Here is a 20,165-nt window from a genome sequence, read left to right on the forward strand (position 1 = left end):
ATGTAAAGGTAAATTCATAAATCTGGGAATTAGGACAAAGATATCTTTGGAGATTATTATCCTGCTTACCACCACCTCCTAGGTGACAACTATTTTTCATCTTCCCATTGGGGAAATTCTTATTTTAACTACAAGGGGACTATGACTCTAATTTTCATAATACCAAATGAAATGAAAGATGCGGTAAACAATTCTTACCAGTTTCCAATGAAACGAGGATCATCCTGGTTAAGGTGAACAGGATTTCTGGGATCAACATAAAAACCAATAAGAAGTCCACCTAGTAAATATCCCACTGCAGGACCGAGTGCTCCCATGACATACATGATGGCTGGGAAGACAGAAAAGGAAATGTGAAATATGACCTCATGCTATTTCTCTCAGAAGTTGTCTAATTTCAGTCATACCATGCTTACATCACAGTTAAATCCAGTTAACAATTTCCAAAAACAGAGAACTTTAGAGAGTCAGTGTTGAAATTTGGGCTTCAAACTATGTCCTTTATTTAACTGTTGCCTGTCATCCTCTTAGTACATCAAAGCTTCTTTGGTTGCTTCTGAAGGTACAGACCTGGGCTAGTTATTGAGGTAGTTTACTGGATAACCAAGACAGGCTATCAGAGTAGTCTCAAGAAAAGAAGGAAAAAAGGAATGTCACTCATCCCAGCTAGAATATTCTAATGGCCTGAGGGAACTGAAGACCAATTTTGCCATGAAGTTGGATTCTGTTGAACTGGTAAAGCTGCTTAATCAAGCACCCTCAAACCACTAATGTTTTCAAGTCACCACTTTAGAATCAAAGAACACTTCACAATGCATTTGGTTCATTGTTAACTGAGGAATCTTACCTAAAGGTTAATAAATCTCCTTAAATGGCATGAGTGAGAGGGTCAGAAAGCACTAACCCACAGCTGAATTAGAAAAAATTTTAAAGCACACCTAAAGGGGGAGAGCAGAGAAGGCAATGGCACCCCACTCCAGTACTCTTGCCTGGAAAATCCCATGGACGGAGGAGCCTGGTAGGCTGCAGTCCATGGGGTTGCTAAAAGTCAGACACAACTGAGCGACTTCACTTTCACTTTTCACTTTCAAGCATTGGAGAAAGAAATGGCAACCCGCTCCAGTGTTCTTGCCTGGAGAATCCCAGGGACGGGGGAGCCTGGTAGGCTGCCGTCTATGGTGTCGCACAGAGTCGGACACGACTGAAGCGACTTAGCAGCAGCAGCATCAAAGGGGGAGAAAGGTTACTGTCAGTAGATCAGAAACATCGTTCCATCCAAAAACATGTGGTCACCAAAATGGGCTAATAGCGAAATAATAATAACGAAAACAAATACATTGTCAAGTCTTTATATTGTTCCCACTGCTGTTATTGAAATTTTTAAAAAATAATATATTGCTGCAGACTTTCCTGGCAGTCCAGTGGTTAAGATTCTCAAAGCAGGTGGTATGAGTTTGATCCCTGGTTGGAGAACTAAGATTTCACACGCCTCTCCCTGCAGCCAATACATCAACACATAAATTTTCAAAAATAAATAAATAATATATTGCCAGTTTTCAAATTTTGAGGTAGAATATGAAATTCCCTGAAAGTCACAGAAAAATCTAGCCACACTCCAAACATGTGTTTACCCTGTTGAAACTCAGTTATTTGGGGACAAATCAATAAACACCTTTGAGCTACTCCTGTGCATAAGGCATGATCACAAACTCCGGTGACACATGCCTCTCCTTTCTGTTGCTATCATGCATCTTCACCAAAGAATAAATAAGTGCTCTGTCATATCCTTTGTTGCTGCTGCTAGGTCACTTCAGTCGTGTCCGACTCTGTGCGACCCCAGAGACGGCAGCCCACCAGGCTCCCCCATCCCTGGGATCCTCCAGGCAAGAACACTGGAGTGGGTTGCCATTTCCTTCTCCAATGTGTGAAAGTGAAAAGTGAAAGTGAAGTTGCTCAGTCGTGTCTGACTCCTAGTGACCCCATGGACTACAGCCTTCCAGGCTCCTCCGTCCATGGGATTTTCCAGGCAAGAGTACTGGAGTGGGGTGCCATTGCCTTCTCCATGTCATATCCTTTAAATAGCACCCATTTACCAGAAAGCAAATTTGAACTAATCAAAATCCTGACTTTATCAGCTGCACCTAAATAAGCATTGAATAATCTTATACTTCCTGTCACTCATAACTACAGATGGTAATTTAACACCTGCTCACACTTTTCTCACCATTTCAAAAGAGAAAAGCACAGTGTTTATGTATTTTACGGCATCATCTGCTTGTAACAATAAGACATTAGGCTCTTAGACTTCTCCATCTGTGTTTGGAAATGGAGAAGGGAGGCACAGAGGAAAGTAATTGGCATTCTTTTGGAAGTATGCTTTTCATTAAATAAAATTAGAATTTTGATAAATATCTTGTTAACCTCTCTGTTTATAGCCTAAAACAGAACTCAAGAATAGCAAGTACTTTTTCCGATTCAGGTATCCCCATAAGCATATGAAGATAAGATTTATGTTTACACCTCTAGGCAAATCAGCGCCATTTACAACTCAAAACTGTAATGAGGCCAAAATGTGACATGAATCATCTCCCCAAAATAGTTCTTCTGCCGTGAAAGAGACTGTCTTACAAACACAGACGGGGAAAAGGGTATTTCTGCCACACTGTTGATGCCTGGGGCACTTGCGTGCAGCATCTTGAAGTGCCAAGAAGCCATGTGCAGACTCTGTGCTGGCAGGACCATTCGATCAGCAGTGAATGGAAAACCAATTAAATAATGTTCACCAAAAAACCCTAATTCTTTGCGAAATGTAGATCAAGATTTTTAAAATTCACCTATAGAATCAGAAAAATTCACTTTTATTATATAGCAAACAATGTTAAGTCCAATGGAATCACTCTCATTAACAGAAATACACATCAATACTATGTATAAACAGATAACTAAGGAGAACCTCCTGTACAGCACAGGGAACTCTACTCAGTGCTCTGTGGTGACCCAAATGGGAAGGAAATCCAAAAATGAGGGGATAGATGTATTGTATAACTGATTCACTCTGCAGTACAGTAGAAACTAACAACAGTGTAAATCAACTGTATTCTAATAAAAATTTTTAAAGAAAATAAATTACTATTGAATTAAAAAAGTAAATATGGAGATCCATCAAAGAACTCTTATAATGCATTCAAATTATGATCCATTTTATTAAATTGCAATGTGCATACACTTTATATAAAAATTTGTATATGATGAAACATGCCCTTATTTTATAAATTGAAAAAAGACTTAAAAAAAACTCAGAATTACATATATATACTTCACATAAAACGATGACTATATTCTGCTTTACTATTGATACATATTCTAAAATAACTATATGGTATACATAGATATATCTTTTTATGTATTTATAAATATATATCACTAAAAGTAAATATGTACATATAACTTACTGACATGATCCCATTTAGTAAATAAATCATTCTAGCCACTCAGTAAGAGGTATGAAGCACATAACCCCAGGATGTGCTCAGTTAGTCAGTTGTGTTCGACTCTTTACAGGCCCATGGACCATACCCCACCTGGCTCCTCTGTCCACGGGATTCTCCAGGCAAGAATACTCGAGTGGGTTACCATTTCCTCCTCCAGTGGATCTTCCCAACCCAGGGTCTGAGCCCACATCTCTTGTGTTTCCTGCATTGGCAGGTGGATTCTTTACCACTAGCACCTTTTCACTTTCATGCATTGGAGAAGGAAATGGCAACCCACTCCAGTATTCTTGCCTGGAGAATCCCAGGGACAGAGGAGCCTGGTGGGCTGCCGTCTATGGGGTCGAACAGAGTCGAACATGACTAAAGTGACTTAGCAGCAGCAACAGCACCACCTGGGAAGCCCTACCCCCAGTGTACTTTTCAGTAAAATACTGTGTACGTGGACCATTAGCCTCTGTCTCACCGCTGGAATCTATATTAATAAATCCTGCTGGTTCTATCATCAAATCAGTTCTAATATGCAGCTCCCTACCTCCACCCTGGTCCAAGCCACCATCATCACTTACCTGGAAAATTGCTTCAGATACCAGACAACTAGGGACAGACAGCGCCCACACCCCAGAGCCCTCTGAAATTATTCAGACTAGTCAATCCTACACCTGCTTACCTTGCCTAACTCATTCTTCTATGGGGAAACCACAATCAAGGCTCTAGCTCACAATCCCTCCCTCTCTCTCCCTGTAACTGACCCAGGTGCTTCCTCATGCGGTTCCTATGGCATCACGTGCACACCTTCTCTCTTTAAATGTTTGTTTATTTGGCTGCACTGGGTCTTCGGAGAAGGCAATGGCACCCCACTCCAGTACTCTTGCCTGGAAAATCCCATGGATGGAGGAGCCTGGTAGGCTGCAGTCCATGGGGTCGCTAAGAGTTGGACACAACTGAGCGACTTCACTTTCACGTTTCACTTTCATGCATTGGAGAAGGAAATGGCAACCCACTCCAGTATTCTTGCCTGGAGAATCCCAGGGACAGGGGAGCCTGGTGGGCTGCCATCTATGGGGTCGCACAGAGTTGGACACAACTGAAGTGACTTAGCAGCAGCAGCAGCAGCAGCACTGGGTCTTAGCTGTGACAATCAGGATCTTTGATCTTCGTTGAGGCACAATGAATCTTTAGTTGCAGCATGCAAGCTCTTTGTTTCAGGACAGAATCTAGTTCCCCAACTAGGGATGGAACTCAGGACCTTTGCCTTGGGGGAGCAGAGTCTTAGCCACTGGACCACTAGGGAAGTCCCATGCGCACCTCTTCTTGGTAACTGTGAGTAGAAAACTCTCTTCTCAATCGTAAGTAAGTAAGTAAGTGAAGTCACTCAGTCGTGTCCGACTCTTGTCTTCTAATCTATTGGCCTCACTAAACCTCAAATTTTCCATTAAAACACTATATTTTAGAACAATATCATGGCTAAAGAATGACTATGTCCCTTGTTCTCTATCCCTTGCCTCTGGCTTCTCCTTGGTCTGGATCAGCTTCCTCCCTTTCTTACCAAGGCATAGAGTTTCCCCATCGCTTGTTCACTGGTCATGGACTTAGATACTGAACCACCTGAAGTCATGATACTGTTCCTCTCTTCTCTTACTATCTCCTCACTGCTCATCTACCAGTTCTGTCCTCACCTGACCCCTAACCTGTCTCCTATAGTTTGGATGTTATTTCTCTCCTGACTCTGTCTTCATCTCATATTACCCGGTTGTGCATTGATGTCTTCCAGCAACGCCCCCTCAGACTTGATCTGTCCCCAGAATCTCTGCTTCCCTGATGCCGGCTGCATGGACACTCCCTAGTCCTTTTTTCCAGAACATGATATTTATCGCTTGACTTCTCTGGTGGGTCAGACTGTAAAGAATCCACCTGCAATGCAGGAGACCCGGGTTTGATCCCTAGAGGAAGGAATGGCTACCTACTCCAGTATTCTGGCCTGGATAATTCCATGAGCAGAGGAGCCTGGCAGGCTACAGTCCATGGGGTCGCAGAGAATGGGACATAACTGAGCGACGAACGCTCAGCTATAGCTCTCTGGCCCTCAAGTGCTTACAGTCCCTGTCTAACAAAGCCTGGCTCCTTCCCTCTGACCTCTGGAAGCCCCAGAAATGTCTGTCCTTGGATGTCACATCAACTATTACATAGTGCTGCCACTGGAACAGGTGTGTATTACTGCTACGCTTCACTTCTTAATCTTTCCAACTAGGCTGGAGGTTCCTCGAGGGAGTCAGCAAGAACTACGCATTTCTAAAGCTTCTCTAAGACCTAAAACACAAAATAATTCACACAGGAAGCACTGAAGTCAGTCCAGTGCTGGGAACACGATGCTGGAGTTAAACTGCTTCAGGTTAGACCTCTACTCCCCCTGCTTCTGTGCAAGAACAAAAGTTATTTATTTATCCTCCACTTTCCTCAGGGCAGTGGCGGAGGTGGGGGGCACAGGTGTGAAATAAGATTATGTGCATAAAGCGCACAGCATATAATGAAAGTGAAAGTCGTTCAGTCATGTATGATTCTTTGCAACCCCATGGACTAGTCCAAGGAATTACCTAGCCCAGAATTAACTAGTCTATTCTTTACCAGCTGAGCCACAAGGGAAGTCCAGGGCATACAATAAACACTAAAGAAATACTACATTGTATTTTTGTGTGCTGAAGGATGACCTATTCATTCTCTAATAAATATTAATTTTGTATATATCAAATACATTATTTAACAGAAGGCATACTTAACCTTATAGTACCTTAAAAAAAATGAGCTTTTCTGGAATAACTATGTACTGTTGGACAGATGGGAGTGGGAAGAGGGAATATCTAGACCTTTCTTTCCTCAGCAGCAAAGAACAGCAGAAGAAGGGCAGCAAAGAACAACTTCTGAAGCTGAGCACACGTCTGTGCTGTGTTGCGCTTAGTTGCTCAGTCATGTCCGACTCTTTGCGACCCCATGGGCTATAGCCCGCCAGGTTTCTCTGTCCAGGGGGATTCTCCAGGTAAGAATACTTGAGTGGATTGCCATGCTCTCCTCCAGGTGATCTTCCTGACCCAGGGATCAAACCTAGGTCTCCCACATTGCCGGCGGATTCTTTACTATCTGAGCCACGAGGGAAACCCAAGAATACTGGAGTGGGTGGCCTATATCCCTTCTCCAGGGGATCTTCCCAACCCAGAAATCAAACCAGAGTCTCTTCCATTGCAGGAGGATTCTTTACCAGCTGAGCTACCAGGGAAGCGCCAAGCACACATCTCTATCTGCTGTTCTTCTTCTTCAATAACTCTTAGGGTTTTTCTAATGATTCAGAATATAGCATGGATTCACTGCAGAGAAAGCCCTCAAGAGCACAAAAAATAATTGTTTTTTAAAAATCTTCCACGATCGCTACCATCCACAGAATAGTATCAATTGTGTTATATTATTCATAGCTGTATAAATTTTTTTAAGTAGCTGCAGTTATATAAGACCTATTGTTCCATAATGTTTTTCACATAATATCTCGGATATTTCCCATGTCAATAAATATTTCTCAAGAATGTTTGTTACAGCTAAATGGTGTGTCACCATGTGGCCATGACATACTTCACTTAATAATCCCTTCCGAGGACCTCTCTGGTGGTCCAGTGGCTAGGAGTCCACAGTCCAAACGCAGGGGGCCCAGGTTCAGTCCTGGGTCAGGGAACTGGATTCCCTCAGGCCACAACTAAGAGTTTGCATACTGCAAATAACAATTTTGCATTACAATAAATGAAGATCCTACATGCTACAGAAAAATAAATACATACTTTTAAATTCTAAAAACAGCAGATGCCAGTGTTTCCCTATCACGAGAGTCTGACTGGGGTTATAGCTCTAAGATCATATGAACAATTTGGAACTTTGTTACTGTGTGTGTTGCACAAAACCAGACAGTCATAGCCTGAGGATTATAACCCCAATCCCAAACCAAACTGAGCCATGTACTTTTGGGGACTTACGAAGTCGTACCTGATAGGAAAGAGCCCCTCCTCTTCAGTGGAAGGAATAGCTTTCACCTTGACCTTGGACATCACAGCAGGTTTGGCCGGGACAACTCTTGAGGAATTCCATGGACAGAGGAGCCCGGCAGGCTACAGTCCATGGGATTGCAAGAGTCTGACATGACTTAGTAACTAAACCACCAGCACCACCACTCTTGGGGAAAGCTGACCAGCAATAACTTAAGGACCGTCACCTCGTCTGCTTCTGGCCATCTTTCCTTCACTTATCTGTTCACCAGCTTTGTTATCTTCAGATCCTCCATTTTGATCTCCTTAAATTACTTTTACCCTATTCTGTAATCACTTATGCTTTTTATGTAAAAGTCCATTAGCTTCTATTTTTAATCCCATTTATCTTCAAATTTTTAATGTTTCTCCTGCAGACTTAACCTTTATTATAATCTAGTATCTCTTTCACATCATTAACTCTTTTACTTTTTGATCTTTTTTTTTTAATGCATTTTATCTTTAAAATATTTTTCATCAGGGTTTTAATTTTTAATTAACTTTAAAGTTTTTTTTAATTTCTATTACTTTTTATTTCTCATACTTTAAGAAAATTTTCTTACTACTGTAGTTTATTTATAGGAGGCAATGGCTCCCCTCCTAGAACACGTCCTATATCCACATTCTTTAGGCAGTTAGGGGAAGGTCAAATGTTCTTCCTGAGTATTTTGGGCCTTGATTATTTTCAGCTCAAAACAATCCACAGGCCAAAGAGATGTTTGAAGTGGTAAGTTTTGCTCCCCTATACCCTAAATCCCAAGAAAATACTCCAGAAATCCTCACCATGAGACTCACTGGACCTGGAAAAGCAAGGGGCCCAGTCAAAACTCTATAAGATGCTGGCAATTGATGCTGATAAGGGTTTAGGTTACATGTAACACCTAGGCTCAGTCTCAGGACCTGGGGTTGCACCCAGAATGCGCCCACACAGAGCATTTTGCACACCTGCCGAAGGTCCTCCAATGACCACCAAACTCATTTGGGACATAATGACAGGAAGTGGACCTCTTGAATATGTTTGGTGGCACAGTTACTACTAAAACATGAAGTATTTCCTGCCATAACAATATAAACAAGGATGTCACAGTCATCAGCGATTCCACCCCTCCAATGTGAGTGGAACACCTGAGAAGAGCCAACTCATTGGAAAAGACCCTGATGCTGGGAAGTACTGAGGGCAGGAGAAGAGGGTGACAGAGGATGAGTGGTTGATGGCATCATCAACTCAAAGGACATGAGTCTGAGTAAACTCTGAGAGATAGTGAAGGACAAGGAAACCTGGCGTGTCACAGTTCATGGGGTCGCAAAGAGTAGGACACGACTTAGCAACTGAACAACACAGGGCACTCGGGAAGGAGAATACCTGTGATCCTACAGCCATCAGGCTGCAGCCACTCCAAACAGTGAGCCCCAAGGGAGCTCAGGATGTGAGAAACAAAGGATACCAACCTTGTAGCTGAGATCCATATGAAAGGAATGATTTCAGAGAGTCCAGACTCTTGCATCTTTCCATACATAGAAAAGTGCTAAATTCCTTAACTTGGGATATCTGGTTTTCTTTAATTCACAAAGATACTTGTGATGTTCAGACTACCTGCCCTTTGTTGCCAATTTCTATATAACCTGTTTCCTTCCCCTTCCACCCCTGTCCTCCAGCCTCCCCAAAGCAGTTCTCTCCAGGTCTCTTGAGATACTGTCTCCCAGGCTTGGAGCCCTAAAAATTCCCACAGAATAAAATATAACTCTCAACTTTTAGGTTTGGAATATTTTTTAAAGTCAACACTACATACAACAAGAGGACATGAAAATCAAGCCACACTATACTGCCATACGGCAGAGTGACACCAACTGACATTCAACTTGCAGTTTCTTGAAAATTAGCCAAGGTACTTTGTAGCACCAGAGCATCAGGTCAAAGGAAAATATCCCCTCACTCATGCTTCCACTCACAAGCACAGACAGATAAGAAACTTTTGATCTCGGTTATTTTGAGCAGTGGTTGTTTTTTTTTTTTTCTTTTAAGTGATTCAGTTATTTTGACACAGGCCTGAGAGCAAAAGAACAGCTGCCACAGCCGTTAGGGGAGAGTCTATCACTGTGCTAAGACATCCAGAGAACATCTTAGGTCACAGATGAGAAGATGAGGGAAAGGGCTTTATGTAGACCCCAAGTATTTTTTCCTCATGATCATAGTAGCTAGTTGAAATTCACTATCTTCCTTTAGAAATATTTTTCAAAGTACTAGGTTGGCCAAAAGGTTCATCTGGGTTTTTCCATACCATCAGAAAGTAACACCATTTACAGCAGAATCAAAAACTACTTAGAAATAAATTCAATAAAATATGTGCAATATCTGTACACTGAAAATTTTAAAACATTGCTAAAATTAAAGAAGACCTAAAAGGAACTGATGAGTAACCTTTAAGGCCTTCCCAGGACAGACACCCCTTCCCACCACCACCACACCCTCTGATGACCTTTCTCTTTTAAAAAAAAAAAAAAAAAAGCTATAGTCTCCCAGGCCTCCAAAGTCTGGCTCAAGAATTAAATGGATGTGAACTTGTAATGACAAAAATAGCAGTTGGGCCAGGAAAACTGTTGTTTTACAGATGCTAATACTCCCACCAAATGGAAGAAGTTAACTACTTGATGACTGTGAGCACTCAGCCCCCAGACCTACTGGGGCCTGAGGATTGATCCTGTTAATCCACGAGATACCACCCTGTTACCTGACCATTAACTACACAATTGTGCTCAAGTCGATCACATATCCTGCCATATCCCTCCCTCACCTTTCCTTTAAAAATGCTTCCTTGGGGCTTTCCTGGTGGTCCAGTGGTTAAGAATCCACCCTGCAACGCAAGGGCACCAGTTCAATCCCTGGTCTGGGAAGATCCCACATGCCATGGAGCAACTGGGCCCATGCACCACAACTACTGAGCCACGTGCTACAACTACTGAAGCCCAAGCACACTAGCTGTGCTCCACAACAGAAGTAGCCACCACAATGAGAAGCCCGCACACCACAACGAGAGAGTAGCCGCAGCTTGCCGTAACTAGAGAAAGCCCGTGCACAGCAACAAAGACCCATTTCATTTGTAAAATCCATCTTTCCAGAATTGGCAATTTCTCAAAGATTCAATTTCTAAGAGCATAAACCCCAAGGAATATTTTAGTTGAACTATGAAAACAGAATAACTATCTTCCAGAAACTACACTAAGCACTTTCCATCTTCCATCTACTCAACACTAACAACTTTGTGGGGGGAAAAAAAATGATATTCATGCCCAATTTACAGAAGAGGCAGCTGAGTCCTCAAGCAGTTAAGATCAGCAGTTAATAAGTGCTAGAGTCAAAATTAGAACTTGGCTCCATCTGAAACCAAAGCCTATCTTCTCTCTGTTTATGGACATGTCTCCAAAATACAAAAAAGCAACAAGAGTTTAATTATAAGAAGTATATAGGAGAATTCCCTAGTGGCCCACTGGTTAGGACTCTGCACTTTCACTACCAAGGGTGTGGGTTCAATCCATGGTCGGGGAGCTAAGATCCTACAAGCTGCACCTGTTCAACCAAAAAAAAAGAGGGGGAGAATATAATTTTCTACTATTGAACAAATTAATCCCACTAGAGCTGAAAATCTCAAAATATTTTTGGAACTGTTAGTAGCAGGAGTTTTAGAAGCTGTCTAGAGGAAAAAGAAACTCACTATTTAGATTTCCATCTCTAGTTTCATTCCTAATCGGCTGCCATAAGGATGGCAGAGAAACCTACATTATCTGAAAAATACCTTCCAAATATGTGGTATGACATTTACTTGGGTAATTACAGTACAGACTCAGAAGAGCACACCAGCTGTCAAGAGCAGATTAAATTTACCTCCCAGGGATGGGTAAGTCACTGCCAAAAAACACCTTCCAGGTAAACAGCCATAGGTATGACACAACGCCTGTTCGCTGTCCAGGCACTCGAAGAAACATGATTCTCCCAGGAAGGATCCAAGTCCAGAGAAACGCTTAGACATAAGTGAAATCACCTCGTGTACAAAGGTCCCCACCCTCATAGGCATCATCAGGGCCATCCATTGAATTTTATAGACATTCATCTGAAATAAACTTTTTACGACATCTTTAATGTTACCACCCACCCACATCAATCCACAAGTATTGGTTCTATCACAGTAAGACTGCTTACACTAGGACTTGCTATAAAGCTTATTCTTATATTTAGAGAAAGGTTTATAGTCAAAGTCTACAGCCACTGACAAGAGAACTATTACCAAAAGATAACACTGGGCATTTATTATATGTAAGATAGTGCGCTAAACCCTTTGTAGGTATCTTCTCACTTCATCTTCACAGCAACCTTATAAATTAAATGCTATTATTATCCTAATTTTATGTATTTACTTTGTAACCACCTCATTAATGAAGGGATAGAATAAATTCATCCCAATTAAAAGATAATCCTTGACTCTTTGTTATCTAACAATAAAGAAGATAATTTATCAATCAATACTTTTACTAAGTTACTATGCCTAAGCTTTTTGTGTTTCTTCCTCATACAACACTATAACTTACAGCAATAAATTTTCATTGGGATGTTGGTTTACAATGTACTTTTATGAGAAAGAAATATGGGAAATGACCAATCTAACATCAGGCATTTTGTGTTAAAATAAAAAGCAATGTTCAGTGCTGATATAAGAAGACAATTATGATTCAACATTCAAGTGGTTTGTAAGACCATCAACTTCAGAATCAGTTGTCTGTGTAGGTCTCTATCACAGGCCGACTCTGTGATCTTAGAAAAGATACTTAATCTTTAGACGAGTTTCTTCATGTATAAATAGGGAATCATGACTTCTCTAATTCCAAGAGTTCCTGAGGGGATAAATGAGACAATGACACAAAACTCTAAACACTAAGTGTTCAGTCAATGTCAGCAGTAAAATTATCACTATTAGTACTTATATAATTATATCCAACTTCATAGTTAAAATTACAATTCTGAGCAATACAAGATTTTAAAGTATCTTCAGAGCTACCAAAGGATGATGATGTTATATTCAGTATCACTTTAGTGTTAAGTGCATTTTATTATTTCCAAAGTGTTCAAGTATGGAATGATCATATCTGGTTATCAGATCATCAGCATAGTCAATTACCCCAAAACACCTTATTCCTTAATCATTAATCAATTGGTAGTTACTTGTTGACGTTATATTGTATGAAATATCTGGTGTTAAACACGAATGATAAAAAGAATCATGCCCCTTCTTGAAAAAAAAAACTGTGGAGAACTCTTCTTGTCAGGAGCAAAATGCACGAGAAAAGATAACTGGCAGCATAAGACATAAGCACAATGAAGTGGTCCCAATAAAAACCAAAAGAAGACTTAAGGGGAGAAAAAATGGAAAAAAATTAACACTTGTTAAGTGCCTCAAATATGCCAGCAAATTTGGAAAACTCAGCAGTGGCCACAGGACTGGAAAAGGTCAGTTTTCATTCCAATCCCAAAGAAAGGCAATGCCAAAGAATGCTCAAACTACCGCACAATTGCATTCATCTCACATGTTAGTAAAGTAATGCTCAAAATTCTCCAAGCCAGGCTTCAGCAATAAGTGAACCGTGAACTTCCTGATGTTCAAGCTGGTTTTAGAAAAGGCAGAGGAACCAGAGATCAAATTGCGAACATCCGCTGGATCATGGAAAAAGCAAGAGAGTTCCAGAAAAACATCTATTTCTGCTTTATTGACTATGCCAAAGCCTTTGACTGTGTGGATCACAATAAAATGTGGAAAATTCTGAAAGAGACGGGAATACCAGACCACCTGACCTGCCTCTTGAGAAACCTGTATTCAAGTCAGGAAGCAACAGTCAGAAGTGAACATGGAACAACAGACTGATTCCAAATAGGAAAAGGAGTACGTCAAGCCTGTATATTGTCACCCTGCTTATTTAACTTCTATGCAGAGTACTTCATGAGACACGCTGGACTGGAAGAAACACAAGCTGGAATCAAGATTGCCAGGAGAAATATCAATAACCTCAGATGTGCAGATGACACCACCCTTATGGCAGAAAGTGAAGAGGAGCTAAAAAGCCTCTTGATGAAAGTGAAAGAGGAGAGCGAAAAAGTTGGCTTAAAGCTCAACATTCAGAAAACGAAGATCATGGCATCCGGTCCCATCACTTCATGGCAAATAGATGGGGAAGCAGTAGAAACAGTGTCAGACTTTATTTTGGGGGGCTCCAAAATCACTGCAGATGGTGATTGAAGCCATGAAATTAAAAGACGCTTACTCCTTGGAAGAAAAGTTATGACCAACCTAGATAGTATATTCAAAAGCAGAGACATTACTTTGCCGACTAAGGTCCGTCTAGTCAAGGCTATGGTTTTCCCAGTGGTCATGTATGGATGTGAGAGTTGGACTGTGAAGAAGGCTGAGCACCAAAGAATTGATGCTTTTGAACTGTGGTGTTGGAGAAGACTCTTGAGAGTCCCTTGGACTGCAAGGAGATCCAACCAGTCCATTCTGAAGGAGATCAACCCTGGGATTTCTTTAGAAGGAATGATGCTAAAGCTGAAGCTCCAGTACTTTGGCTACCTGACGCGAAGAGTTGACTCATTGGAAAAGACTGATGCTGGGAGGGATTGGGGGCAGGAGAAGAAGGGGACGACAGAGGATAAGATGGCTGGATAGCATCACTGACTCGATGGACGTGAGTCTGAGTGAACTCCGGGAGCTGGTGATGGACAGGGAGGCCTGGCGTGCTGCAATTCATGGAGTCGCAAAGAGTCAGACACAACTGAGCGACTGAACTGAACTGAACTGAACTGAAGTGCCTCCCCCTTGATTTTTAAACACAATAATCATCCCAACAAATATCTGAAAAATAAGTTTAATTAGTTTCTGCTTTACAGAAGGAGTCTTACCTTTGAAATGTTAAGGGATATACCCAAGTCACAAAACTAGCAAGCAGCAGATTTCAGCCAGTCTATTTGACCCCAAGGACCACATACACTGCACCAAATGGCCTCCCACATGATTTAAATGAAACCACCACTGAAATCACTCTTTACCCTCAACAAATACCAAGATCAAAGCATTAAAAAAAAAAAGTAAACCATCCTCAGTGTTCTCCTGGCAGCAGGATATTGATTGTATACAATAGCCAAATAAGAAAAAAGAAATATCAACACAAAGTCCTAGGCTTTAACAAGAAAATCCTGAATTATCATAGGAGCTATTATAATTTTCAGAGCAAAGCTATCTTTGAGATGTTTTCATGAATTTACTACGTTAAATTTTCCAATTTATTCATACACTTAATCAAGCTCTCAAGGACACTTCTGGAGAAGGAAATGGCAGCACACACCATTATTCTTGCCTTGAGAATCCCGTGGACAGAGGAACCTGGTGGGCTACAGTCCATGGGGTCGCAGACTTAGACACAACTGAGGCGACTTAGCAAGCATGCAAGAACATTTCTAGAGTAAAATCATCACTTATAGAGCATGAATTTTTAGACCTGACTGGAGATCATACAGCTATTATGTAATATTTAATAGTTCAAAATGAGAAGTTAATATACTTCTAAAAATACCAAAGAAACTAGCAGATAAAAATGTCAACGGTGATCATCAAAAATGCTTTGAGTTCTGTCTAATTCTTTCATACTCTTCTTAAGAGTTCTGCATTTTGTATCAGGGATGGACTGAATAAATAACATCATTTTATATGTGGCAACCCTGTTTTATATTTCAGCCCATTCTCAATGATACAGATTTATCACTATCTTATAAACACCATGACCCATCCATTTCTCAGTTTTCAAATGCTTTCAGGATGTTTCACCAATATGTAAATATGCTGAGGGGGTGGGGGGGAAACCCAGATACTTCCTAGAGCATTTTAATAAATCATAATTCTGAGCTGTGGGTAGTGATCTTCAATGCTTAAATGACAGCATTTAATTAATATTATACACCAAGTTTTCATAAATTTCATGCATCTTTGCAGCTGAGTTAATGAAGTTTTGGTAATGTTATTAATTGGTAAGAAACCTTAAAACAATTAATTACTGATTCTCCTCAACAGAGTAGAATCTTTTCATAATTTAGACAATATACTCACGTGCGCACACACATACACAAACCAGAAATGGAAAAGAAATGGAGAGCTTAAGACATATATCTGGCAATGTGAAAATCCTCGAAAAATGATCTTGAGGACTTATTGGCTGTCCAGTAGTTCAGACTCTCCACTTTCAATACAGGGGGCATGGGTTCGATCCCTGGTCAGGGAACTAGATCCCACATGCCGCAGAACGAGGCAAAACAATTTTTTTATCTTATTCATTAAAACAATTATCTTGCTTAGAAATATCTAGATAATTGAGGGAAATGGCGTTTCTGTCAAATATTTGGGGGAAATATCTGAATTAAAGAATACTTTAATTACTTAAATAGCCTAAAAGAAATTATGTAAAAGACTTGACAACCTCAACTAAACGGCTATTCAGTCCAAGAAAACAGTAAATAGTTAAGGACCCATTTCTTTGACTATTCATGATTTCAAAAGTAAAAGTGAAGATTCCTTTAAAATTTTGTTGTTCATTCTTAATCGGCTATGTGTTATGTCGCTTTAGCTGTGTCTGACTCTTTGCAATCCTAGGGACTGTAGCCCATCAGGCTCCTTTGTCCATGGGATTTTCCAGGCAAGAATACTGGAGTGGATCTCCTCCAGGGGATCTTCCCAACCCAGGGATTAAACCCTTGCCTCTTACGTCTCCTGCACTGGCAGGCAGGTTCTTTACTACTAGCACCACCATCAGCTATAGACCAAGACAAAACAAAAAGTCTAAAATTCGGAAAAAATAAAATGTTGTTGTTGTTTAGTCGCTAGGTCGTGTCTGACTCTTCTGCAATTGCATGGACTATAGCCCACCAAGCTCCTCTGTCCACGGGATTTCCCAGGCAAGAATACTGGTGTGGGTTGCCATTTCCTCTTTCAGGGTATCTTCCCTACCTAAGGATCCAACCCCTGTCTCCTGAGTCTTCTGCATTGGCAAGCAAATTCTTTACTACTGCGCCACCCAGGCAGCCCATTAAAACGTTAGTAAGTTGCATTTGCAAAGCTGCCTCCTTGGGTGAGGTGAGGTGAAGTCGCTCAGTCGTGTGTGGACTGTAACCTACTAGGCTTCTCCATCCATGGGATTCTCCAGGCAAGAATACTGGAGTGGATTGCCATTTCCTTCTCCAGGGGATCTTCCCGACCCAGGGATCAACTCGGGTCTCCCGCATTGGAGGCAGACGCTTTAACCTCTGAGCCACCAGGGAAGGCATAAAACCCTTTGGTGACCCAGAGTTGAGTGGCTCTGCACCACAGATTTGTCCTTATTTTCTCCCCATTAATGTGGCCAGATGCCCACAACAACATCCAAAGTGTGAAATCAGAAGAGCCTTCCATCATTTCAACTCAGAGCATCTAGCACGGCAACACATCAACCTCTTCTTGTGAAGAACTGTTGCTGTTGTTAAGTTGCTCAGTCGTGTCTGACCCTTTGTGACCCCACAGACTGCAGTGTACCAGAGTTCCTTGTCCTTCACCATCTCCCAGAGTTTGCTCAAGCTTCACGTCCATTGAGTCAATGATGCCATCCAACCATCTCATCCTCTTATGAAGAGGAACCTCACTCTAACTTCTGATACATTTACCATCTTACCCCACTGGAAGGCGCAATGGTTTATGTGTCAAAGTTAACTGGGTTAAGGAATGCCCAGACAAGTGCGAAAACTATTTCTGAGTGTGTCTGTGAGGCTGTACTTAGTAGATTAGCATTTGTATCAATAGACTGAGCAGGGAACTTTTTTGGTGGCCCAGGGGCTAAGACTCTGTGTTCCCAAGGCAAGAGGCCTAGGTTCCATCCCTGGTCAGGGAACTAGATCCTGCATGCCACAACGAAGGTCCTGCATGCTGCAACTAAGACCCGGTGCAGCCAAATAAATAAATAAAAACATGTACTTAAAATTTTTAGTTAAAAATATAGACTGAATGAAGACATGCACCTTCACCAAAGTGTGTGAGTATCATCCAGTCCTACAAGGCCCTGGATTAGGACTAAACGGCAGAGGAAGGGCAAAATCTCTCTCTTCCTGAGCTAAGATGTCCACCTTCCCTTGCCCTCAGACATCAGAGTTCTCAATTCTCAGGCCTTCAGACTTTAGGACTTACATCAGCAGCCCCTCATTTCTCAGGCTTTTGGACTTGAACTGAAGGTCACCCCCAGCTTTCCTGGTTCTCTAGCTTGCAGATAGCAGACTATGGGACTTCATGGCATCTATAATCACATGAGTCAATTCTTACCTAAATCTTATATACATATATATATCCTATTAGTTCTATATATATCCTATATCCTATTATATACCCTATGTATATCTTATTAGTTCTGTTTCTCTGGAGAACCCGAATATAGATTTGCTTCACACAACTAGCTTTTTCTTTACACCATATGATTATCATGATTAAGTCGTATGCAGCCACTGACCGAAAAGAAGCTATTAGCTTCACAGACAGTCCTAGTCTCTGACAACTGCATCTGCTTTCATGCAACTATAATTAATCAAGGTTGTCTGTGTTAGGTAAGAACACGAATTCAGATCCACAAGCCCTCACTGCAAACCCTGAGGCTGGATGTGCCTTAGAACGAAGACTTCACATTTTACAAAAGTAAATGGCAAGTGATACTGGATATTATGTGATTTCCCCAGCAGAGTCTGGAATGATGCTCTAAAATCAGTTATGCTATTGTTTCTTTAACAAAATGAATGAATATTCACATAAAGTGTGATTTTAAAACTAGCCCCTATCAGATCAAGCCTGGTTTTGCCCTGGAGTAAGTTGCAAAACTAACTTTTAGATTTCAAAGTATTTAATAGAATGGAAAAATACTAGTAGAGGAGCTGTAGCAGCAGAAAATATTTGAAATCATTATGAGAACTGGCATATGAGAATAGGTGTCAGACACCAGCTATGCATACCTCAGGAGTGTTTTCTAAAATAATTTTACTTATTGATTTTTGGCTGTGTGGGTCTTCAGAGCTGTGTGGGCTTGTCCCTAGTGGTGAGTAGGGGTTACACTCTAGTTGAGGTGCATGGGCTTCTCACTGAGGTGGCTTCTCTTGCTGCAGAGCACAGGCTGCAGGGCTCACAGACTTGTTATTCTGGACGTGGGCTCAGTAGAGGCTGCTCTGGAGCTCTAGAGCTCTGGCTCAACAGTTGTGGTGCAATGACTTAGCTGCCCCGTAGCACGTGGGATCTTTCCAGATCAGAGATCAAACCCATATCACTTGCATTGGTAGGCAGATTCTTTACCACTGAGCCACCGAGGAAGCTCCGTCTAGAGTGTTTTAGTCACCTAATCAGAGAACACTTCCTAAATCATGGATCAAGCCAGTACTGGTATTAATCCTTTATTTGATTGGTCGTCTCCTTTTTTTTTGGGGGGGGGGGGGTCATGCCACAAGGAATGTAAGATTTTAGTTCCCCCATCAGGGATCAGACCCTCACCCCCTCCATTAGAAGCACTGGACTCTTAACCACTGGACCACCTGGGAAGTCCCAGCCTTCTCCTTTTGAATATTACTTCTACCTCTCTTTGATTATAAAATTTCAGGATCATTAGAGATCTACATAGCAAGTCAATAGGTAGATTTAAAAGGAAAAAAAAATCACAAAATTTAAAATTATTTCAGGAGATTTAGACAGCCATGGGATCAACCTCTAGTTCTGCTCCTTTGACCAAAATTATATGTTTGATGATCAGCCCTTTAAGGCAGCTTTGCTTCTTTTAGTAAATTTCTATACGATCATGCCATAGTCCTAAATTTTGTGTTTATTCTATCATTACTAGGAAAAACTCAATTAAAAAAATAAAAGGCAATAGAAAAGCTCACAGTGTTCATAATAAACTGGACAGCAGTTTGCTGAGTGTAACATACAGACCAGAGCAAATCTCATTACCTGTGCTAGCTCACGGTCACCATAAGCAGCTTAAGTGATGCCGTCTTCCTCACTGTTCACTCCACATTTACTCTAGTCATTTGGATTAGTCCTCATCCAAACCCTGCCAGCTCAGCTTGAAAAACGCTGGCCTACATTTTATCTTCTGGGATTTTTTATAAACATCACACTTTCAGAGTCCCAAACATTGTAATGTATGAGACTACAGTGACTGTGATAATAATCCCTTATACCACCAGCAAATGTTCACACGAACAACCCCGGTTATTAATATAAACTGATTATATGTGCAATTATCCTTTCTAATATGCATTTAGTTCAAACAGTGAATCAGACCCTATAACAATGTAATGTATGATCATCTTATTCTTGAAATAAGATGCTTCCCTACTGTGCATCTTAATTACTGAACAAGGGAAGCATTCCAACTAAAATCGTCTTGGTATGATCTAAAATTATTTTCTCAAAAATATGAAAATTTCTGCAGTAGCAGATATCTCAGGCTGGATTCCCCAGAAGAGCCCAAGATGAGGACTTGAGACCAAGTAGTTTAGCATGATTCTGGAATACATGTACTGAGTTTA

The 20,165-nt window shown here is 41.1% G+C and overlaps 1 protein-coding gene across 1 annotated transcript in view; it reads right to left on the reverse strand.

Annotated features, from left to right (window-relative positions):
* The window catches only part of SLCO5A1 (solute carrier organic anion transporter family member 5A1), a 142,625-nt gene that overhangs the window by 79,291 nt on the left and 43,169 nt on the right, over positions 1-20,165 (reverse strand). Inside the window, exon 2 of the mRNA XM_052651859.1 lies at positions 199-331. Coding sequence (XP_052507819.1) covers positions 199-331 — 133 coding nt within the window. The remainder of the gene's footprint in view (positions 1-198; positions 332-20,165) is intronic.

This window comes from Budorcas taxicolor, chromosome 14 (assembly GCF_023091745.1).
Source record: "Budorcas taxicolor isolate Tak-1 chromosome 14, Takin1.1, whole genome shotgun sequence".
Lineage (NCBI taxonomy): Eukaryota > Metazoa > Chordata > Mammalia > Artiodactyla > Bovidae > Budorcas > Budorcas taxicolor.